The following is a 25,196-nucleotide window of genomic DNA, read 5'->3' on the forward strand; positions in this document are numbered from 1 at the left end:
AATAAGGACCAGCGCTCTACTAACTGACTGAAACAAGCAATCCACCATTGTCTTGTCACCAACACCCTGGCTGTGTGGAAGATAGATACCGGTTTCAGCCTTGTCTCCGAGTAGCCCTTGTAATGCAGATCCTGCAGGGCAATTGCCCTGTAGGTTGTTGGGTATGGGCTTGAACGTTGAACTCTGAGGAGTGGAAGGATCTTTCGAACGTAGTCATTTCCCTGTAATTGGTGAACATTCTGGCAGTATCATGTTAGAGGGGTGGAGTTTCTGTAAAACCTTTAAACCTCACAGTAAAGTCAAATACTGCTTCTCTCCTCCCTTTATTGGCTCTGGTACATGCTGCTGTCTTGCTGTGGTTTGGTGATCTGCTTCCCTGCTGGTGGTACTTTATTTAGGTTAGTGAAGCGCATGTTTACAGTTGGTGGCCTCTTGGCGCAAAGTAAGATCCTACTAAGCAGTTTGAGACCTGGGCCATTGTAGTGAAAATAGCCTACTCCTCGTGTAATCCACCTACAACTAAGAGGTGGACGGAGGCACCTACCTGACCAGTTAAAAACAAACAACAAAGTAACAGCCAGTATCCTGATTAGTTTAGAGAACCAGATTAGTTAATCCATCGGCTGGGTCTTCCATTATTTCCTGAAACTGAGCAAGTCCTAACTCCACAATCTTTCCGTAGTTTTGCATTTATTCGAGAGCCCCTTGTCCAATATGGGCTTGGTGGCATTTTTGAAGCCAATAAACGTTGTACCTCTATAAAGGTTTTGGGGGTGGCAAGATTATCTGAATTAAACAGTAAGAACTCGTGGGGCTGTTATGTGAAGCTCTAGTCAATCACCTTGGTTCAGGTGTTTGGCCCAGGTTCCGTCCCTCCCTGATCTTGACCTTATTGTTACATCTGTAATGTGGTGCTTTTGCGTACAATCTCCCAGAAGTCTCCGCTGCTTATGCTAAATTATCTTGTGCTATTGTCTCAACTATTGCCGATACACCCCCCCCCCCCCCCCCCCCCCCCCCCCGGTAGAGCTCCATTATCTTTTCCTGGTTTCTTTGAATCTTTCTGTTTTTGTTATTGACATTACTATAGTGCACAGCCTGTCAATCTTATGACTGTGATGTGACTTCAGCTGTCCATCCCAAACTTTCCATATACTTCCTAGGTTTCCATAGCAGACTAGAGCCTGTTTTGTCCGGTGAAGAGGATTTTAAAATTATACTTTTCTGGTCTGAATCCTAGGGCGCCTTTATTCATTGATTTGTTTGGGATCTGATTTGGGGACAGAGGAACTTTGCATTTTTTTATTCTTAGCATCCTCTAGGTCGGTAGGCTGGCACGTTGTGTGGCAGATGAAACGTGATTCAAGTATTTGTATTTTTTGAAGAGTGCGGTCTGGTACTATTGAAGCCAACTCACTGCTGCACTGGATGCACGCTAGAATGTCTGTCTATTGTGTGCTGTTGTATGTTTGAGTGTTGTGTTGGGAAATGCTGTTGGGCTCCCAGTGCCAGCCAATCCGGACATGTCTAGGCTGCGTTGATTTACAGGTGTTTTGTCTCCATATGACCTAGATTGGTTAAGTAATGAGCCATAGGACAGCTGGCTGTATGGCTTGTGCCGGCACTGCTAGGTGTAGGAAATGGTGTTTTTCTTACCAGCTTTGTACTGTTGGGTGGCACGCAAAAGATTATAAAGCAATTCTGTGCTTTTGGGTGTAACTGTGTTAGTTAGTCTGTCCTGTGGAAGCAAAGCTGGTTTGCATTACTTAATCATGCTGTATCACGTGAAGTATAGCAAGTTTACTACGTAATGCATTACCAGCCCTTTGACATGAGGCCAGGCCAGATGGACGGGGTCCGTGGCGCCTAGACTGGTGCTCAGTGCTTAAATTGTAAAACAAAAAAGTGCTAGGGTGCCACTCGGGAGGCCTCCTCAGCCTGCACCACCCATTGCCACTGCCAGCGTTGCCAATGACAGTACCTACACAACTACTGATAGCCGGCAGTCTACTACAAGTGTGACCATTCAGCCAGTTCCAAGCCCCCAAAGCTATAAAAAAAATAGCTTGGGCGGGAGGTATTAGTTGTGTTTTAATGCATACTAAATTAATAAACAATTGCTGTTCTGCTCATCTCTAATTTATACAAACCGTACCAGTGTCGAAAATGAAGTGCTGGTGCTGACAATTAAATACTGGTGCGAGCACCGGAACCCACCGGCTCAAATTAAGCACTGCCTCCAATTGCACTCCACGCCTGCATCCATAGCCGAATAAACTGTCATTTCTATGGCGTGCATCATTAGGTATTCCAGTTGCACTGTGCATGGCTGCAGTGGAGCTCGTCTGCTAGCTAAAGGGCTAGCTTTGGAGATAATGAGGGAAGTTTGGAAAAGGGGTGGTGGGTGTCGGTGGTTAAGTGATCAAGGGAAACGTTCTTTTCAGTGCCTCAAATTACGTCATCCATTGAATACATCAAATTAGCATTGTGATTACATCAGTGATGAACAAGGAACGCAATAGGGTTTGGACATGGCAGGCAGAATTGTCTTGTCTGCATTTTGTCTTGCCTTAGAACAAACAGGAAGAGGGTGCTACTGCAATGGGAAGTAAAGAGGCAATCAGAAAATTGTTACAAGGCCTCACAGCCAAACCTAATCAATTAAAACTCCTTCTCTTTGACTGCTCAATGCTCCTTTCTGAAGCGTTTTGGGCCTTTCTGGACACAAACCATCAAAACGTGCGTGGATGAAGCACTTCATGCACGTGGGGGCAGGGGGGGTGCACTGGCCCAGTTCCCAGCCAATAGATACATTTGTGTTTTGCCTGCCGGGTGGAGGGATTTCTTTCTGGTGGTGTACCTCAGGGGGAGCACGGCCTAGAAGTGAAAATGCAACGACTGAGTTCTATGCTGTAGAAAAACAAGCCTTTTATTTGCTTTCTGTTTTTGAATTTGACTTTTTTGTATTTTACGGAATAGGTGTCCCAGTTTTTGAAGGGCACAGCGTGGTAATAAACGGAGCTATTGTCGGCGATTGATCAATATAGCAGGTATTAATGGAAGCTGCCTGCCACATTGTCCCTTTCAAGGACCTCTCGGAGGTTAGCTTTACAAAGGTTGCCAAACAGTTTCGATTTTTGCAGATTGTGTGGGGAGCCCTGGGCGTGCTTGCTGAAAGGAGTAGTTTGTGCGCGAACAAGAGACCAAAATACACAGAATGTAAACTTTGTTTGAGGGTGATAGCGCTGCTCTTTAGAAGACAACACGGCGAGAACCTTGACCCAATCTTTGTCTCCTTTCAGGATCTGAAGAGGTATGGCGCCACGACAGTGGTGAGGGTGTGCGAGGTGACCTATGACAAAACTCTGTTGGAGAAGGACGGCATCACTGTGCTCGTGAGTAGAGTGGGGGGGGGGGGATTGCTGCTAGCTCTGGATGTTGTGTTGTGTTGTCTTCTCTCTGGGCAGTGTCTGTGGTGGGTACGGTCATTGACCACTGATTGACTCGTACATGTGCAGTCCAAATTGCTATTAAAAGTAAAATCATGTAGACCGGACCACCCTCCCCTTTCTCCCCCCCCCCCCCCAATACACACACACCGGTGAGTAGTCTTGCTTAAACACTGATGGATTGACTCTCCAAGGGTAGTAGGTGCGATCAGTCCAGACTTTCATTAGGAGCAGCTAGTAGACTTCAGTGCAGTCTGGCAGGGTGTCCTGCCTAAGATTCCTTCATAAAAATAGAAAAGTTTGTTTACAAATGGGAAAGGAATGGTTGTTGCAAATAAGGCTCACCATAGCAGATCTTAAGCAAAGCAGATACCAGTAGCTTCTGCAAGCTTCTAAATGTGTTTGTACGTTAAATTATGTACTGACTCTGTGTGCAATATTCGCTTATGTCTGCATAACTATTGAACTTGTCTTTATCTGTTACTGCCATGCCTGATTGCTATAATCCAATTCCTTGGTCTTGAAAATCAATAAAGTATTTTAAAAAAGTAAGGATCAAAAACAAGAGTTCTTTGGTATAGCTGTGTTCATTACAGTGCTTGCATCCCACCCTCGGATTCACGAGTTCACCTGCCATATATGAGGGGACAGTGGGTGTCATATGGTATTGATCCCTTTGCACTTTCTTAGTTTTGGTTCAACTTTGGATTCAGGAGAAGCAACATGGCGTGAGTGAAAACTACAGTCCTCCCAGCAAAAACAATGAACCATGTGAACTGTGATACCAACTTAACTGAAAAGGATGTTCTTGGTTGGAAGATAAAATCACCAGTCCATGGGTCTTCAACCTGGTCTGTACTGAGAGCTACTTATGTTCAATGAAACTCATTGACAGCTACTGATATTAGTGCTGTATAATTAAAATTTTTGTATATCTATAATAATTCAGCCGAGCAAGAGCTTCCTAATTTAATAAGATGGGCTGCACACAGGTGAGCTACTCGGAGGTAGCTGGAGAGCTACAGCACCTTACAAGCTACTAGTTGGAGACCCCCTATTAGATGTCATTGTGGCTATTCTTGGCACTAGGCGTACTTGGGAAACATTTTCTCCCCAAAAACTTTCCTTGGCAGCAAAGTCCCTCAAATCTTTCCAAATGAGTAGCTTTCCCAGGATGTGACATCCATTCTGAGGAGTCCTTCATGGCAAAACAATTCCTGCAGTTTCTTTATTTCTTTTCATTTCCCAGTCTCTAGTTTCCCAATTATGGTTCAATAAACACCCTAATATATGTACCTTTACTCTAGTATCCCTAATCTAGTACCTCTGTCGCTTGTTATACCCTAGTACCGCTACATCTACCAGTACCTTAGGAACACTGTTCTCCATGTATTGTATTGCCTCTTACCTTAAGAGATAGGAAGATGTTCTATGTTAAGCGCACTTGCCTAAACCACAGCACCTCTACCCAGTCTACACCCCGGCTCCTATACTCCTGCCTATTTCCTCGCATCTTTACCCTTACTGGTACCATTGTGCCACAGTCTCTGTTTCTCCTTCCTCCTTTTTCTACTTGTCTGTTTTACTTCTTGCTTGTGTTTTTCTACTATTAGTTGCTTCCATTGGGTCTTCTTTGTCTGGTATAATGCTATTAAGTATCAATGTCCTATTGGCCTTTTATTATTATTATTATTTTTTTTTACATTCTATAAATTCATTGAAATTCGTTCCACCAACTGGGGTTCCTCTGTGGATGCTGTCAATTTTTCCCCCTCGAAATGAGTTGGAACCCTTCAGGGTAGCAGGATTGTGAAGAGGCACTGCTGTTAGGGTGAGTGGACCTCCGGGGACCACTTATGGATCCACCTGATCTCCACATAATCCACTGTGACAAGCGAGCACTGGATAAGGCCGATTAGTTGACACAAAGGGTGCCAAAGTATTCAAGTTGTTTGTATCTTGGTATCATCTGGTTGTGATAGTTTTTTTCCTCTGGAAATGGCAACTGCTGATAATAAAGAACCCACTAGAATGTTTAGCAGCCAAAGGGACCCTCACCTTAAAGGTGCACCACAGTTTAAGGAACCATACACTAGACTGTCAACTAGGAAACTCAAGATCCAGAAGTCCTCCGAGGATTGTTCGAAGAGCAGCCCTAAACAGAACAAACTTAAGTTGTACAGTAATGCAGGTTCCCAGTACACAATCAAGGGACAAAGGGAGGTGGAGTAAATCCTGCTTCTCAGTGGGTGTAGTATTGACTACTACCCCCACATTTAATGTTCGGTTCTGTAATCGTTGAACACTCCTTTTCTGCAGCTGGCTTTGATCCATGACCTGCTGGCATTTACAATGGTACTAGCTGGGTTGCGGTCCACGCAAACTCACCATTTAGCACTTCAGCTAGACCAAGCCCTCTTGTGATGCAGTTGTTTTCTTTTCCAGGCTCTCCAGGCCATCTGTGCTGGAGATCCTTGTGTGTTTAAAGTCCTCCTTCATGCAGATGACGTGAGCTGGTTCTTGTGTTTGACCTTGAGTCCAAGGCCGCTCCCTCTTTCCGGCTACTCCTTTTCCAGATAGGATGCAGCAGTGGTGCATTACCGTTGTCTTGGGTTCTGTCCCAGCTTCTGGTGGTGGAAGGAGAGTAAAGAGAATGGGCCAGTGAGTTTTCTGGTCCTGTTGTGACCCTACATCTAAATTGGACCTGCAGACATTTAGGATGCTGATCACATGACTAAGGACTAGTTCCTGAAGGATCGTCCTTAGACTGTTTTTTTGCTGGGAGCAAACGCTCCGTTATGAGGTCAACCTTCACTTTTCCATTTCCCAGCAAATAAGATCTTAGTAGGGGGGTTGAAAAGTGAAGCTTTGTAGGGATTTTCCAGGCTCTTTATGGAAGAAAGGCCGGAAAACAAATAATCAAGGGGATGTGAATTGAGAAGTGAAATGCCAAACGGGGTTGAGCTGTTGCTTGGCAGATCAGCCGACAAGACTGCAGCGTCAGCCGAATCGGTTTGCGCCAGGCATTGCTTTCTGTTGGGCTGATCCCTTGGAGGGACGTGGATTCCTTTCCAGAGAGCACATGATAGAAGCTACTGTGGGTCGTCCCAAGGACTGGTAAAGTGGGATTAATCCTGATGCTTGGACATGGAATCTTATGTGACAGCCTATCATGGCATCTTATGTGACAGCCTATCATGGCATCTTATGTGACAGCCTATCATGGCATCTTATGTGACAGCCTATCATGGCATCTTATGTGACCACCTATCTCTGTACAATGCGATCTGGCGCATAGTGCTGTGATGCTAATGTTGTGGCTTGAAGCTCTATATAAAAACCCTACATAAATGCAGCGCTTCACCATCTATACGGCACCAAGGTCTCCAAGAGCGGCACCAAGGTCTCCAAGAGCACCACAGGTAATCAGAAGTGAATCAGAACTGAACTGCATGCTCTTGGGTAGTGGGTAAGTGGTGAAAGAAGTAAAGACACTGAAAAGATTGCACTCGTCCTTTGGGAGATAGACTGCACACCTGTCAGCAGTGTGAAAACATTGATCTCTTCATTTCTACCTGTTGTGATGGTGTTTTTGGCATGACTCATTGCAGCTTTCCCCTGGCTAGGAGAGGTAATAGTCCTTGCATGCTATGAGGATATGAATTGTTTTGTTTTTCTTTGAAGAGGAAGACTGGTGTATGCGAGGGGAAGCTGGGCTCACAAAGGTGGCCATTGTGCATGGTGCCAGGTCCTAAGGCGCATGTTTTTTTTTGGAGCTGGGAAAGACTTGGGTCCCCTGCCACTCCATTTCGGTCTGAAAACTCTTTACACGGAGCCCCTGTCTGAAACGAGGAGAGGAATGTCATTTGGCTCCGGATGAAGCAGAGTTCCCTTTTTAATAAAAACAAATAAACAACTTGAGTAACTATGATGGGTCTTTAAAAAGTCATTCATTTACTTGTCCTGAGGCGGAAGCTTATAATCTGGCGGGTATTAAGATCAACACATATTGGCATTTATTCCACAAGAACTTTTTGAACTTGGTCTGGACACATACACATTTTAGTCCCGGAAAAGCACATCAGATCGTGCTTCTGGTAGGACATTGGGTTCTGAACCTCGAAATAAATCCTATGTCATGTCATGAGTATTGAACGTATCTTGTAAAAAGGTAAAGGCGCATGGGTGTCTGAAAATGTTAAACTCGAGGGTGCAGTTCTGAGCTGGATGTAAATGCCGCATTTGATACGGTATCCTGTTAACGTTTAGCATTTGAAAACTAGCTAGAAATTGACTCCAAGACAAGGAGTAAGTGGTTGGGATTGGTCAGCTGTCAATCACCAGGGGAACCGTGCACATGCCATTGAATGCGATCCTCTAGTAATCCATTTGATGCAATTGCAGGGCTTAGATCCTTTGTAGTGGTGAGAAGGCACTGTAAAGGGTGCCCTAAGGGCTGGAGCTTCTTTTTTTTTTTTTTTTTTGTTTTTTTTGTTTTTTTTGTTTTTTGAAACCGTTTATTACAAATCTCAAGAATATACAAATATGGGCCCACAACCTGCCGGCCGGCCGCTAGGAATGGCAGAAACATATGGCATACGTTCATAGAACACTTGGCGTTACAAAGGAGCATAAGCAGGAGTTATCAACATCATGGGCCACAGCCGTAATACGCCACAGTACGGTTTCATTTTATACAAACAACAAGAAAACAACACCCACGAGGCTACCCTACAGTCGAAAGTAGCAGCACGTGCTCCCCAATGGGGAACCCCAACTATCAGAGGAGTCCAAGGAGGGGAAGGGAAACAGAGCGAGGACTGGGGGAACCCTGTGCACGGGGCTAGGGGAAGGAGTCAGCTAAGGGGACGGGGCTGGTGAGGCAGCAGGCAGCAATGGTGGCACGCAAATACTCCCACGGTAGGCGTTCCAGGGGCCCCACACTTTCACCCATGTCCCAGGCTTACCCCTCGCCACATACACCACCTTTTCTCGAAACATGCACCAGTCCATGTGCTCTTTCCAGGCCGACACCGTCGGGGGGGTTCTGGGATCCCCACCGTTGCGCAATGTCACGCTTAGCAATCATATATCCCAGAGTCACCCACCACGTTTGCGGAGCCGAGTAGTCAGTTGGTTCCCACACATTCAACAGGCATCTCCTCGCTTCCGGCAGCAGCGCAACACGCGTATCCACTCGCAGGACCTCGTGCACACCGCGCCAGAATCGCTCTACCTTCGGGCATTCCCATAAAATATGCAGGAAGGTCGCCACGGCACCACAACCACGCTTACACAATCCATCCTCAGTATAGCCCATACGCTGAAGCCTTGGCCCGGGCTGGAGCTTCTTAGTATAGACACACTCCCTGTGACTCGCTGTCCTTACAACCGGTCTGTGCCACTTCCCTCCACAATCTTCTGCTTTTACTTGTAGCTCCCGGTATATTTGGAAACCTGATACCCAGCAGTTCCTTTCTTCACCAGACCAGTGCAGCGCCTGGCCGCTAGTATTTAACCCAGGCCTGTCCCCACCAAGATGTTGGATGTAGCCTTTATAAGACTGGCTCCAGATGTCACGCCTGTCCTCCTGATCCTGTGGGAAAACCACAATGATGCTGGAGGGGTCGATGGCTTCTTAGATCTGCTGCTCCGTAGCGCCTAATCTACAGCTGTTGCTTACAAACCTTGGCCATTGTCGGACTAGGTGGAGAAAGCTGGGAAAGAAGCCATGTCCCCTTATTTTCAGGGCCACTCCGGTCAATGCTGTCACCATCGCACCTCTAGCTTGTCCTGGTATATCCAGGGGCCATATAGTTTCAGCCCTGCTTCATCACCAGACTTGGAGAGACTTCACCATGCTCTCCTGCAACCTAGGCACTTTTCTTCTGAACAAGCATTTGCAATGCAATAGGTCTCGCATTTACGTGAGTTTAAGCTATTGGCATTGTAAATGGCAATGCTTTTTATTTATGTTTTAAAAACCAAAATAAAAGGCATTGTTATTTGCAATGTCAATAGCTGAAACTCGCTTAAATGCGAAACCTATTGCATTGCAAATGCTTGTTAGATGAGTGAGTAGAAACGCTCCATATCGGCCCGCACGGCAAATTAATTAAACCAGCGCAGCCGCTAAAGTAAAAGTGGACCGCGCTGCAAATAAAAAAAATAAAAAATAGTGCTTACCAACTTATGAAGGAGACCTAACACCACAAGGAGGGACTAACAAGCCTCCTTATCAGTCGGAAACCAGCATTTACTAAGGACAATGATACCAGTCAATCAAAAATATGGGCGGAGAGAAGGCGAGGCTTCCACAGCATTCTCAACTACTGCATGCCTCGCAGAGCGACTAGTACATGCGCGCTGCCGCTAGGCTCAACCTAAAAATGACTCCTTCCAAGCATGAATGTTCATACAAACATTCTGGAATATTAAAGAGACACTGTATAACCGAACACCTCCAACATACTTGTTGTTCACAAACCTTTACTCGTCCCATTTTCTGCTTGGAAATGCTTGGGGATTTACATCTTTCAAGGCTCTAGTAACAGATGTTTCTGGAAGCATTCTTGAAAACCTTTCTGAATTTCAAACAAGAATAAATTATACACAAAGATATAAGTAACTTCATGGATGAAGATCTGATTTTGTTGTTGTTTTTAATAGCTACACAAATGTTTGTTGACTTAATTCAGTGTGTGACATGTTCTTGGGAGCCAATACAATTGTTTTAAAAGGAAGATGGAAATAACCTACTGCTTATGACTTCGATGGTCAGTCATTTGTGCATATACTAGAACTGAATTTGAAACTTGTTCATTCACTGACGTCAGAGTAGTGAAAAGCTGCTACGGTTGCAGAATCCAATCCTCTCCCTTCATGGCCCTCAGTTGACCAATAGGAAGCAGTACAGTGACTGCTGGCAGATTTTCCCACCTCTTCTGTTTCTCTTTGCTGGCTGCAGACCGGAGGGAGGCGGTGGGACGCAAGTGTCCCTCTTGTACTGCCAACCACCATCTCCACTCCCCACAAACAGGGGATTGTAGGCTGTGCTGTCACAGAGCCACTGTCAGTACAGGGCTGGGCCTCCCTTCTTGGGGTCTGTGGTCAATTTGATGGTGTGGGGATGGGGAGGGCTGACAGAAGGTTAAATTAGGTTTTGGAAAGGGGGAGGAAAAGGTGCTGTCCACGGATGGCACGATTCTGGGTGTTTATTCTGTTATGTGGAGAAAAGTAGAATACTGTGCGGGGGGGCAGAATGCCATTTTAGTATATTTGGACAGAGAAGGAGCAAAATCACTAGATTACTTTCTAGTAATTCTTTTCCTTCTCAATTACCTGGTACATTGAATTCTAGCATAAGACACAAGGATGTGCGGCGAGGGCGGTGAGGGTATGTTGTGCATGGCTTCCTCCATGACTTCTGTCGGTAGGGGGACCAAACAAACATGGAATAACACACGGGTACTCTTCTACAATATGGAGTCTTCCACCTTGTGGCCCCGAATGACGTCATAGACCGCTCTGTCTTCACTTTCTATGGCAATAGGGTCTCACTTGGAATCTGTTAGTTGCCCAGCTGCTCATTCTGTATGTATGCCACATACAGCACGGGCATGCTTATAGTCATTCAACCAGTATTTGTAGTGCGCGCTAATCACCCCGGTGGTATCAAGGCCCTGCATGTAATGAAGTGTTAAAGTGAGGTGTGAGGAAATCCCGCTCCTTGGATGCCGTGTGTTTGCCTATCAATACCTAGACCCAGTCGAACATTGAAAGATAAGGCACTTTTCACGGCTGTAGGTCTGAAGTGTGTGTTCTTCGCCAAGGCGCGTGACTTGTACTCAAAGTTTTGAGTGTAAAACACGGGGGATGGCGGGTGACACCGCGCTGTCCTGTTTCCAGTTTCTCACATAGCTGCAGCCTGGACCTGACTGGCCCAACCAAAGGAATTTCCTCCCGGTCTGTTTCCGAGCAGACGCCGCAGCTCAGCTGCTTCCCATTAGAGGCACACACGGGAGCAGTGTGGGCTGCGGCGTCCTGGCGCACGGCGCGGACCTTGTGGAGGCCGTAAACGGAAGGACGTCTTTGGGTGCCTCCTGCGTCTGTGGAGATGATGGCGGCCCGCGGGAGTGCAGAACCGGGTGAACGGACTCCAGTTGAAGGGATAAAACGTGCGTTCCGTGGACCACTGGTATGGGCGGTGCAAGGGATAAGCGAGAAGCCGGACGTGGAAGGGAAGCAGCGATCGAGGGGTGGGTGGGAGATTAAATGAAGTAGATGGGGAAAGTTGCAGTAGGCTGTGAGTTTTTTTGCAAGGGGTGGGGGAATGACAACGGCGTAATTTGAAGCAAATTCTAAAGTAGATTCTAAAAAAATAAAACAGAAATATAGGAGACAGATAGGTGGGCTGTCCACATGCGCGTGCAATACGCGTGCATTTGTGCATGTTCATAGCCCGACCGGGTTAGCAGCGCACATGCCAGGGCTTTTTACATGCGCGTACCGAGGGACAAATATGGCATCTGGCTGTCCACATGTGCGTGCATTTGCAGCTGTATGTGGACAGCTTGAGCCATCTTTGTCCCTCCGTACGCGTGCACATGTTTAATTGATTACAAAAAGTCCTCGCGTGGCGAGAGCAGCGCTGTGCGCTGCGAACGCCAGGTCAGACCTAAAAAGGACCCAGAGGCCTACCAAGTTTACCTCTGTGCCTCATTAATATATGCCATGGTCTGAGGGTTGCCTGTAATTGTTAGCGGGATAGGGTTCTAGCCCTGAATTGGTTAATTTGTCAGATGAAACGTCTAAAATCCTGTAGATTTTCCACCCAAAGGCAGATGCTCCCTGAGGTGAGCAAGTTATGTTCCTTGGCTATTACTGTCTATTCCAGACCGTCACCCAGCACATACTATTGAATGATAACTTTGTGCCAAGGGCTTTCAGCCCTATCTGGGGATGCCTCAAGAGGGCAGAAATTGCTTCAGTCGAATTCTGTGCCCAGGCCTGCCTCGTCTTTTTGCCAGATATCGGACGGTTTCCAGGGTTGGTTGTGGGTACGTGGCCTGTGTGTCCATATTCCATTCAGCCTGAAGACTGTAGGCTGCCTGCTTTCACACCCTCCCAGCACAGCTCATGTGTACTGCACTCCATCTGCCTGCTCCACGTTCCCCACCGATTTGATGAAGCTGCAATTTCCTTTCTGACTGAGTGTATATGGAACAGGCAGTATTAACCCAAGATACTTACCTTTATTACCAATCACTTCACAAAATTGTTGCTTATGATCTGGAGGAACACTGCACCTGGGTTTGCTATTGTTGCTTTTCCTTCCTTATTCTGGTTATTTTCTACCACAATCAAGCTGTAGTGTACAACTATTAGGTGGAATTTGTACCAATAACTCCATGCAGGATCTCGAATTGAGGTAGAACATTCCACGGCCATGCCTGCTGTCCTGAAAGGCACCACGTGTGTGCAATGGTAGGCTAGTTTTGTGTGTAGTAGTGCACAGTATCTTAACACTTTGGAGCCTCACTGTCCTGTCCCTGCTACATCGATGGGCTGTCTCTCGTCTACATCTTAGAACCCTGTGACGTATTCATGAAGCGCACCTCCACCTGTGGGTGTCATGGTGCTGAATAACATGTGTTCTCCTTAAGACTCTTACTTAAGACTGCGTGCAATTAATCACCATTGGGTCCACTGGGAGCAAATCGCCTACCTCTCGCTAGGAGTGTCCCACAGAGGACAGTTGGTGGGAAATTGCTTTTCATGCCGCCCCACTCACAGATGCTGCCAGCCACCCGCTACAGGAGACTAGATCTCGTTTTTTAGGTCTCTGCTGCGAAAGGCTGCGCTTGCGCAGTCTCGCTCCGAGATTTAATGAGTTGGAGTGACTTTGAGAAGAGGGGCTTGCACCCGCCCCTCTTCTCTCCTGTTCTCCATTGGCTGGCCTCTTAAATGCTGGCCAGCCACTGGAGAAGAGGTCCAGTCACTCCGTTGAAGCCCCGTCCTTTTCGGATCAGGGGGCGTGTTTTTTGCGAGAAGTCTCAGGGAGGAGACAACAGCAAAACACGCCCCCCAATCCGAAAAGGACACTCCCTTTCTCCGAGGCATTTTCTGCTGTGCCTCGGAGAAAGGCGGTGGTGTCCCGGCGTTGCTCCCTCACCTGATCTCCTTGTTTACGTTGCCTGGAGAGACTGAAAACAAAGAGCACGCCGCTCTCTGGCTGTTTTACTTCGCCGACGGCAACTGGGGATCCACGTTACTCAGAAAGAGTGAGTCGCCGAGCGCCCTCCAGTCTCGGAGCCTGCCATCTGTAGGGACTGGTGCTGGAGCTGGCACCGAGCTGCCTCTGGAGAGACCCTTGGATGTTTGTTTCATATTATTGTTTAGATACCCTCTTTATATTCATACGTCTTTGCCTGATCACGCCACTGTATTTATGGTTATCTATAGTATTCCACTTTTTTGGATACTTTCCTTTTTGTTTATTAGAACATTTATCTGGCAATATTAATCAATCGAGGGTCACACCGCACGCTCCATGCATTTTCCACATTGTTAGAGACTGCTGGGGATTGCCCGCACGGAACGATTAAAGTTTTTGTTGACATCGTAGAGACTGGCCCAGATTGGCCACATTCTAACATGTGACATACAGGAAGATGTCATAATGCGGAAGCCGTTGCAGCGTCGGTTATCGAAGCGTGAGGAGGATTATGTTATCGGGCGCACATGTTGCAATTCTCAAGTAAGTCTACAATAAGACAGCGCTAACTTACTATTTACATAGATTTTTATCGCTGAATAGCAATATTGGACGCCTCCGATCTAGGAGACAGAGTCCCTCTATAGCGTTCGCCCATTTGTCCCATCGCGCATACATATATATTTTAGAGCTCAGTATTCTACCATGTTAGCCATCGTGCCGTAACATATTACAGAGTTTCACTTATGCAGCTTTTGTGTTGCATGTACACCTATTTAGATTTCAACTCTGTAGTTTTGAACCCTGATTCTGTGGGCGGGTTCACTCATATGTAACACATTGAGTGACGAGGGTAATAGACCGGGTATCATTGTTTACTGCCCCTTCGTCGCTCCACCGCATCCCCATTACGTTTCCACATATTCACCAGTTTCATCACATCTTTTTGTGATATCGTATGTATACACCGATTTCCCTCACTAGCAGGTTGTCATATTGTTTTCCGTGTTTTTCTTTATTTCCTAGATTTATCCTATATCATATACATCGTCTGAATTCTGATGTAAGTATAATTTTCATACTTTTTTGAAATCCTCAGTCTTTTTCGGCTTCTTTTCCGGCTTACATTTAAATATACTTATAGCAACTCCAGGTAATTTTGTTAATTCATTACGTAATGTGAAGGAAGCATTGAGTGGCCTTCATTTCTTTTTGCAGTATCGTCCTATTTCTGGCTCCGTCTTTTTATCAAGAGACACCAGTATGTCAATTTTATCTACACAGACATAAATAAAAATATACGATGTAAGTATTAGGGGCCTTTAATCTTTTTCTTACATCCTTTAGAACAAATGGTGAATTCTGTTCCATTAATCGTTATAGACCCATCATGTAGCCATCTCTCAAACATTAAGCAGTTTCTTTTCTATTGCAGTATCCTTCATTATTGACCTGACCTTACCACAAATTATTACTACATCCACCTCTATTTTATGCGTGAACTATTCACCATCGAGATGTCCTCATGCATTGGACTTTACATCAAGGTATAGATCACCACATCCGAAATACATAACATTATCACATCTTTATATGACAACCTTTATAGAAGGCAATGTGTTTACTTTCCAGTGATGAATAATGCAGTTTAAAGCAGAGTCCATGCTACACTTTTAAGAGACAGTTCAGGGCAATCACTCTCGTTAAAACAGGGTACAAGCCCATTACTTATCTTTCTTACTATCCCCTCTCTATCTCCTTACATCGGGTGTTCACAAGTATACACACAGTAGGTTTCAGTTGGGTATAGTTTTTATTTATACCTTTTGAGGTTGTAGCATTTCTATCATTCACTGAGCATGACACTTTATTGCTCTGTCTGTACAGCGCTTAGGAGTTGCAGTCTCTGGTCATAGGAGCTATGGTAATCCCGCACAATGTATTGTATTTGTTATCTTGACGTCGTTTGTGTCTTGCGCGCGCTTTTCGTTGAGAGCTTGTGGAACTGTGGCCCTCTGTTCCCGGCTGCCACATAAATAACTTTAAACTGAAGAGGTCTTGAACGAAGAAGCGCTGTTCTCTGCAAACACTTCAAGAATGTTCTTTGGCGCGATACATGCAGATACGTGAACTCAGATGACGTGCTCTACAATACTGATTAAGTCGTCAACAACTACGTTAAAAATCCTTATGGCCATCTAAGTCCACGCTGCAGGTCCCGTTTATATTTATCTTCACCTTAGATAATTTGTGTTTTCCATAACACTCTCTACCTCACTACTCCACTCTATCTCACTACCTCACTATCCCACAACTTCTCTCTCTCTCACTCACTACCTCAATCACTCTCTATCTCACTACCTCACTCTTTCTATCTCACTAACTCACTTTGACTCTCTCTTTCACTTCCTCTCTCTCTATCTCACTACATCACAACATCACTCTATGCTTATATATCACTACCTCACAACACAACATCCCTCTCCCTCACTACCTCACTCTTTCACTACCTCACTCTTTCACTACCTCACTCTTTCACTACCTCACTCTTTCACTACCTCACTCTTTCACTACCTCACTCTTTCACTACCTCACTCTTTCACTACCTCACTCTTTCACTACCTCACTCTTTCACTACCTCACTCTTTCACTACCTCACTCTTTCACTACCTCACTCTTTCACTACCTCACTCTTTCACTACCTCACTCTCTCACTATCTCACTACCTCGCTCTATCTACCTCACTCTCTCTCACTACCTCACTCTCTATTTCTATACCTCACTCTCTCTCTATCTCACTACCTCACTCTCTCTCTGCTAATGCAATAGGCATCACATATGCAAAAAAAAAAGCTAATGCCAATAGAAATGACAATGCCATTTATTTAGGGATACAAAAATGATAAAAAAATAATGAGCAATACCAATAGCTCTACCTATAATATTGCCGAGACCATTGCATTGTAAATGCTTGTCTTCAATGCTTTACGTTTTTTTGCTTGACATGTTTCGGCACGAATACCACTTTTTTCTGTCCACGCATAAATCCAGTGCTCTAAGTTTGTATGTTCATGTTGAACTGTATCTGGGTCCCGATCTGTCTGTCCTTGAGATACTGCAAATAAGATGTGTGCAGATTTACATACAGATGTGCACCTCTGGCCTATGTTGCCTAGCAGCTCCTTCAGACAGTGACTCCGTTGGAGGCATGGCCAGACTTCCCAGTAACTAACAGCAAGCTTGGAGGGACTACATTCTCCTGCTACAATTAGGTTAAGGTCATTAGTGCAGATACACGCGTACCTAATTTAGTCATAAAAACCTCCATATTTAAAGCGAGGTATAAGAAATCCTTACGCAATTATTGAAAACATAGCAATATGCATCTATTTACGAAATGTAGCAGGTAGTTTTTTCATTTAGACAGTTGCAGATCATATTTACAGACCGAGTTTTCCCTCCCTCTAGTATTGCATAAATATATTTATTTGTAATTCTGAAGCACATCCACTCCAGTGCATCTATTCACTCAATACAAACGATACACACACAGTGGGAAGCATTTACAGCGGAGGTCTTCAAACTTTTGTGTTGTGAGCCACGCTTAGGAAAGTGTTTTGAAGTGAGGGTCCCCCTGCAAAACGTTATAGCAAAGGTTGAGGGAGCTTTGGGGAAGGGATGAGTGCAGGGACCGGGACTTATGAGATCACTTCATAATTCTCCCAAGAAGTGAGACTTCTAAAAGAGCAGATGCATCAAACAAAAACCTGAAATCTGCCCAAAAACCTTGCTCTCCTTAATGTGGGCGATGTGAGCCCTTCACATTAAGGGCCGCAATGCATTTGATGCAGCATTGATATTGCATCACTCAACAGCTGACAGTCTCTTCACTCCTTCCTCACCACACCTGGCCCATCACTCCGACATTAAAATGGACTCTGCCTCTCTCAGAAAACAAATGTATTCCCATACGTTTCCTCTTTGTAGCAAGGGGTGTTCTAGGCCCTAATGCCATCAAGTAAAGTATGCCACTAAGTAAGGTCATCACAATTGTGATGCATAATTTTAGCCATGCTCAGCAGCGGCTGTGCTGCTGAGCATGGCTAAAAATGAATGCCTAAGCCAGTCCATCTCATAGGCGAGACCTATTTGGATTTGACAATGCTTGTTTTTATTTACTGTCCCTTACCGCCAGGGTATGCTGCCCATTCTAAATAGGGCACCTGGTCAGATGGGCAACTTCCAGTGGGCCATTTGCTCTACCTTGCCCTATCAGAGGGAGGTTTACGTTCATGAAGTAACTTTTACTCAGTAGGCGTACCGGACTCAAAATTGGGCAGGCCCACAGTGTTTAGCAGACAACGTATCTGTTGGAAAATGATGCAACAAACTCTAAATCTCTCCCTAAATCAGCAGTCTATCTTGGGCAGTGTGTGATTTAATTTTAACCTAATGATTTGCATATTCAGTGCTTTTTTGTTACAGGCTGGGCCATCATAGCACGATTAGTACTCCCCACCGTTCCTCAAGGCGCCAATCAGAATTCAGCTGTGACTCTGGACGGACACACACACTCACTCACTCTCTTCCTAATGAGTAGTTGACTGTAGTTATTTTTCTATGTAAGGTGTTGCTTCTGTACCTTTAGGTAACTGCATATAAAATAACGCAACAAAATAGCTGCATAATATTGGTATCTTAGCCACTTCTTTGACCCCGCCCACACACTTCCTGTATCGAACCTATGGTAGTTGGAATAAAAGTTCCCCCACTGTTTTTTAGACCCTTCTGCTGCTGCTTGTAAGTTGTAAATGAGGATCGTGTGGGAACGCACCACCTAAACCAGGTCACCCATCCAGGCCATTTTTATCTGTAAGTAATTACTGAAGCATTTGTGTCCATCTGGGAATACATCCATGGACACTCTGCTTTACCATCCTTCTCGTTGGGAGCTGTGCGTTTATGCTGCTGAAGCAGCATCATTTTGTCTTTGGTGGATCGGGCCACTGGAAAACTGGATCACCTGGGAAAATCTCAGTCAAGGCAAGAGTTCGGAGCAACCTAGGCTAGGTCAGCTTATTTAAGGGCATTGAAGCAGAAACATGCACAAGATGGGATCGCTGTTATTTCTCGTGTATTGGGGTGGGTTGTCCATATTAGTTGGTACCAGCTTAATCGGATCCCAGAAGCAATGTGCCAATGGGAATAAACCTTCCATGGAGACAAGGGATTTGCTTTCATGCCACATTCAGTAGGCGCCCGGATACAGTCCTTTTTATAGCAGACTTGCTGAAAACCTCTGTAGTGTTGCAGACTTGTACCCTGGGCCCTGGTACTGGCTGCAGCCGTGGGTGTGCAAAGTTAAGAGAAAGCGTGGCCTAGCCGATAGAGCTACTGCTGTCGGATCCTGGTGTCCCAGGTTCGAATCTCTGTGCTTGGGCAAAATTGTGTGATTCTGGGTAAATCACTTAATATCCCTGTGCCCACCTAATCTCTCTGCGCCTAAAAATAAGTGTAAAAAGATATATATTTTTTTAACCCCCCCCCCCCCCAATTGGTGTACACAACCTAGTAGATAGTCTCCGGACCCCTCATGTAGTGTGCAGCACATTTTTGCTTCATTGCTAAGTTTATGCTATATGAATGCCAATACACACATAATACACCAAGGAAGCATTGCATTGAACCCAATATTTGACCTACCCGTATTTTGTTGACACCCGATTTTCAAAACGCTTGTGCAGGGCTCACTTTTTGCATTTGGTGAGCATTGACTCTGAATTATTGGCAGCAAGTCTTTCTGCTGGGTTGCATGTCCCAACATAAAACCCTAGCACTGTCTCCTGCCTCCTTCACTACCCACCAAACGCTGTTCAGCACTAGTTCTTTGTTTCCCAAACCAAAGATGAAGATCTCAGCTGGCAGGGTTTGTATAGCCTTGCTGGCCCCTGTCTGCTACCAAATGATAGTCAACCTCTCATTCAGCAGCACTTGTGGAAGCCCAGAAATATTTTGGCACTAGCCACATTTAAAAATAAATTAAGTACTGCACTTAGTTTTTGATTGTAGATGGTTAACTTTTTGCGTGAGTGCTTGTTACTTCTGAAAATGCATTCGTCATTAATTCACAAATTAACTTCTACTTTTTAGGTTTGTGTTTTAACAGTGCAGCCAATACAGACCTATTGCTAACACAAGGCTGCCAACTTCAACAAACACTTCACCGTGTGAGGAAGGGGCGTGGAGTTGTGTCGAAGTACCTAAAACTTTTGCCCCCATGACCCTTCCTCTTAAATAATCTTAAAATAAAAAAAATTAAAGTAAAACCTTGCTGAGACTTTTTCCAATGTCCTGGGGTGGTTCTACACCCAATAATGGGCGTTGGCTGTTGAAAGCCTCCGAAAACGAGATAAAACCACAGTTTACAGAGGTTTTCAACAAATATTCACTGCAACCGAGTGAGGTCGGCTCCTCACTGGCTGACCGTGTGATGGGAACCGATATCTTGTTGCACCGTGAGAGTTGGCAGGTCTGCTAACAATATACATAGTGGGTTTTGGGCTGCCAGTTCCAGCCACTGGCTTTCTTCCATCTGCTTCTTACAACCATTGGCTTGAGACTTTGTCAATCACACATTGGCTCAACTCTGTAGAAATACATCTCACCTAATGTTATTGGTCATTTAGTAGTATTCTTCTGCCACCACTGAAGTGCTTGCATTGACAGGCATGAGGGACTACTTTGCAGTCCTCTGTCTGCTCCTGCTGGTTCCCATCCGTGTGTCTTGTTCTAGGGTGCTAATGCTATGTGCAACCATGACTGTTTCCTTTTATATCTTTAAAACTGGACTGATATTCATTCCCTCACCCTTTAAACCATTAAAAATAGACAGTGAAGTCTCCATTTAAATATGAACACCAACTTGCTAAACTCTTCATGAGCTAACAATAGTAACTGTATTCTGTAAGAAATTGGGTTACTAGTTGACTGGGGTGTGAGCCCTGGTCCAGCAACAACCACAATCTTTGTCTGGATAAGGTACGGCAAACCCCAAATTAACCTGTGCTCCAGCCTCTGGTAGCTTGGAACTGAGCAGTAAGGCTTACCTTAAAGGGAATGTGTAAACTATTTGCGCAACACTTCAAACAGTGTAAACACCACTGAAAAAGATGCCTCACTATATTAGCCAAATGGAGCAGAATTTAAATAAAACCAGATCAAATGACAAATCAAATCGGTAGAACGCAGTTATTAATTTTTAAAGAATAAAGTGAAAAATAGAACCTAAAAGCACCAACCATGGTTATCTGGTCATGCTGGACCGGGGGAAGCAAAAAGTTCAGGCTTACGGCGATGGAGCACAGGTCGGATACAGTCCCAGATTACTCCTGCTGAAGGATTACCTTCTCAAGTTTGATGTGAAGTGTCCCATTCGTGTCGGCGGGTCGCCAAGAGCAACAAGTGTGCCGCTTGCTGTTGGCTCAGTGCGAAGAGCAGGCAGAGCATTGCAGATGGGCGGTCCCCCGTGGGTTATTGATGCTGTGTGAAGAGATGGGCTGGCGGCGAGTCGTGCTGATTTTCGGTGCGAGTGGGCCTGTTCGTGGTTGTAAAAAGCCCAAAATCTTGACTTGGGAGCCAGTGAGCCACACCAGGGGTCCAGGACCTCAGAGGCGTCACAGGATCAGGAACGTGCGGTAGCTAGGTCCAGGAGTTGGTTGGGAAGCCTTTTATGGCCCTGATGCTCTGGAGGCCAGAAGACTAGCCCTTGGAATCCCTCTGAGGAGCCTGGGGTTTAAGAAGTTGCAGTTCCAGTTCGTCTTCCGTAGGCCAGAGAGCAGCAGGTCCGCGGTTCTTGTAGAGCATCAGTCCAGCAGAGTGTCTGTCCTTGTAGCAGCACAGCAGTCCTTCCTGGCAGAGTATCCACAGGTCCTGAAGTGTACTGAAGAGTTGGTGTCTGAGGTCCAGTATTTGTCTAGTTGTGCCTTTGAAGTTGGGCAGAAGCTTTCCTTTTAAGGCCCCAGGCATCCTGCCTTCCCTGCCCTGGCTCCAGACTAACTATAGAGGGTATGCAGTCCTCTGTATGGAGGCAGGACACAGCCTATTGAGGTGCAAGTAGGGCTGTGCTCAGCTCCCCCTCCCATCCTGCTAGTGACGGTCCATTGAGGCATACCTAAGCTCCCGGTTTGTGGCTGTCTAGGAGGAATACACAAAACACATCTGTCCGCTACACCCATTCATGTGACAAGAGACCGGCTACAGGCACTAAATAGCTAAGGCAAGAAAATGCCCACTTAGTGGCATTTTTAGAATTGTAATTTAAAATCCAACTTCACCAGAAGTTAGGATTCTAAGTTGTGATTCCAAAGGCCACAAACATGAACTGCTTATATTTTCCCATTTGGAAATTACACTTGGTAATTGGAATAAGGCAACTTCAATGTTATCCTATTGGAGAGATTGGTCTTGCAGTAGTGAAAAGCAAATGAGTTTTTCACAACCAGGACATGACAACTTAAAAGTACATGTCTTTAATTTAGAAATACATTGCATCCTGCCCTATGGGCTGTCCAGGGCCTACCCTAGGATCGACATGTGTATTAAAAAGGAAGGTTTGGGCCTGGCTAAAGGTTTATTTTGCCAGGTCAAGATGGCAGTTTCAAACTGCACGCACACACAGGCTACAACTGCAGTCCTGAGACATGTTTAAAAGGGCTACATAAGTGGGTGGCACAATTGGTGCTGTAGAACCACTTGTAGATTTTGATTTACAGGCAGGTCCTTGGCCCATGTGATGCCAATATACTGGGGATTTATAAGTAAATTAAATATGCTTATTGGGGATAAGCCAATATTAATGTGTTGAGTAGTGAGCACGTGTACTTTAGTGCTGGTTAGCAGTGGTAAAGTGCTCAGAATCCTAAGGCAAGCAAAAACTCGGTCAGTGCAAATGTAGGAGGAAGGCAAAAGGTTTGGGGGAAGACTACCCTTTGGCAGAAGGGTCTAAACTTTTTTTTTTTTTTGCAGTTTTATATAGCACAAACATGGCCTAAGAGTGTTTTACACGAGAGCCAAATGTTGCACTTTTTTGTGTAAAAACAGGGGAGATTATGTGACTTGCCCAGAATTGCAGGATATGGAGCCGAGGCCAGGTAAAGAACCTAGTTCCCCCAGTTCCAAACTTGGCCGCCCTCGCCATTATGCCACATCCTTTCCCAGGTTTTGAAGAGAAATCTATGCAACTTTGCATAATCCCTAGATGGAACCAGTTTCACATATCCATTACCAGCCAACTAAACAGTTGAGTTAAGACTGCTTAAGAGCAGAAGCGAGCACTGCGCAGAGATGGGGTATGCCTTGCAGTCCAGATGTGACTGCTCTTTTAGGGTGTAGGTGCAGTTTGTCGAGACTAGCCTGCATGAAGGTAGTTCCAATCCTTATAATTTCAGGTCAACCCTTTATGCAATTTTGCATGGAGGGCAGGAGTAATCTCTCCTTATTTAAAAGGGTTCAGCAGGGTTTTCAGCATGTTTTATTGTCTCCTGTTGTGAAACAGGGAAGAGATGTGACTGCATTTTTAGGTCTCGCCTGGCGTAAGACTTCGCAGACATGCTCAGTCTCGCTGGCGAGATTTAATGACTTTAGGAGATTTCTCTAGTGGGCTTTAAGCCCCGCCCCTCTTTTCCATTGACTGGCGTCACCGTTTATGCTAAACGGTGGCCAGCCATTGGAAAAGAGCGTCCAGTGACGTACACTTTTCTCTTTTAGAGCCGTCCCAGTTGGACTGGCTGCCCCGACTTACTGCTGGCATAAAGGTTTTGTTTTTATCTTTATGGGCCAACCATATGGCCCCATACAGATAAGAAACCAGTCATGCCAGTCAGTCCAACTGGGACGCTCTAAAAGAGTTGTTGTTGGCGTTGCAGTGCGCGCGGCGGTGGAGGGCTCTCTCCCTACAGCTCGCAGAGCAGCCCGCCTGTTGCGCCCTCCCTGCCCGTCCCAACCCCCATTTCCTCTCCCAGCAAGCTTTTTGGTGGTGATTTGCCCAGTATCACAGGATGCTTGCTGAGCCGACGCTCCAATCTAGATCCTCCTACCCGACCCACGAAAGGTGCTGGTAGAGCGTTCGCGCATTTCCGACTGGCTCATTGTCCTCATTCTTTTCCCCTGTTTTATTTACCACAAGAACGCATGCACCCCCTCTCCCTGTTGACAAGCATATTTCTGCTGCGATGTAAGTGGTGTTGCCCCGCCCCCCGCCTCCTGCTGTCCCGTAGCTCCGGTGCGGGTGCAGTGTCATGACAAAGAATGAGAAGCGGCCAAACCTAACCCCTTCGGCTCTTTCACACATCGATCTTCAGCATCCAATAGCAGCCTGCTGCCACCTCCAACATGGCCGCCAGGGTGGGGCCCCCAAGCTCCCACACCTCTACCAAGGTGAGCGTGAAACCAAGTCACGCACAACCTGGCTTCCTGGGACTACCAAGCAACTTGACTAGCAATCCCCAGTGCATTGTGGGTGATGTCACTGACAGGTGAGACTGATAACAACAAGAGAAGAATTCCTTGCTACTGTTTGCTCACCGGCGGGCGGGGCACCTACCGTGAGGTACGGCCATTTGGCTAGTTTAGGGCTTTCACATATTTGTCAGTCCCCAGGCTATGTGCTTACGTAGTGCATCCTGCAGGTAATGCAGCAGTCACCCATATAACACCTTTCCTTACCAAATCCGGAAGCGTGCGGTCAGTGGAGGCCAGCAGGCATGTTTGACTGGCACTATCTATGAACTGCAAAAGCTGTGTGCAGGTCGTTGCTTGTGAATACATTTTGCATCTTTGAACTCTATGGGTGAATGTCTCTACTTTTTTTAAGGTTAGTGTTTTGTCGATAAATGTGTGCATCGGTTTGGTAACATGAGAAGGGCCCTCGCACTTCGGGGTGAGAACTAGCTACGGAACAAGAGGTGGCAGAGGTAAGACCCGCTTAACTAAACAGATAATTATATTAGTGAATTTACAAGTCGAGATGTTGAAGTACCGGGGATGTCCACAGTAAAAACGCAGTTTCCCCCAGTTTTATAATAGCGCGAACTCGGCCCGAAGGTGCGGCTCTTTACATATGCACTAATTACATTACACAAGGCCACTTTCATTTGTTTTTTTGGGAGGCACGAGGAGGTTACGTATTTTGCCCAGAATCACAGGATGTTGAGCCGATGCTGAAATTCGCACCTGGTTCACCAGTTACAAAGTTGGTAGCTCTGACTGTGACGCCACATTCTCTCCCCTATCCACCTGATCACATATGTGGTATGAGACCTAAGTGAGACTGACAAATGGGAATAGAAAAGTTTGAGAACAAGATGTCATTCAAGGCATGTCTTCGAAAATGATTGCATGTTCACACTGTGTGTAATTTAATAACTTCCGTCCAGCAGAGTTAGAGTTAAAGTATATTAAAAAAAAAATTTTATGTCTTTTCCGATTCATAATCCTACGATAAAAACATCTAGTGTTGGCAAAGCCAATATATC

At 45.6% G+C, this 25,196-nt stretch overlaps 1 protein-coding gene across 4 annotated transcripts in view; it reads left to right on the forward strand.

The window, feature by feature from the left end:
* Positions 1 to 25,196, forward strand: part of PTP4A3 (protein tyrosine phosphatase 4A3) — a 193,828-nt gene that overhangs the window by 102,601 nt on the left and 66,031 nt on the right. For all 4 annotated transcript variants that reach the window (XR_014961468.1, XR_014961469.1, XM_085604825.1 and 1 more), the window contains exon 3: positions 3,303 to 3,395. Coding sequence is in view for 2 of the 4 variants with exons in the window: in XM_085604825.1 (XP_085460951.1) it covers positions 3,303 to 3,395 (93 nt within the window). In the remaining 2 variants the exon portion in view is untranslated. The remainder of the gene's footprint in view (positions 1 to 3,302; positions 3,396 to 25,196) is intronic.

Source organism: Triturus cristatus, chromosome 5_1 (genome assembly GCF_964204655.1).
Source record: "Triturus cristatus chromosome 5_1, aTriCri1.1, whole genome shotgun sequence".
NCBI classification, from domain to species: Eukaryota; Metazoa; Chordata; class Amphibia; order Caudata; family Salamandridae; genus Triturus; species Triturus cristatus.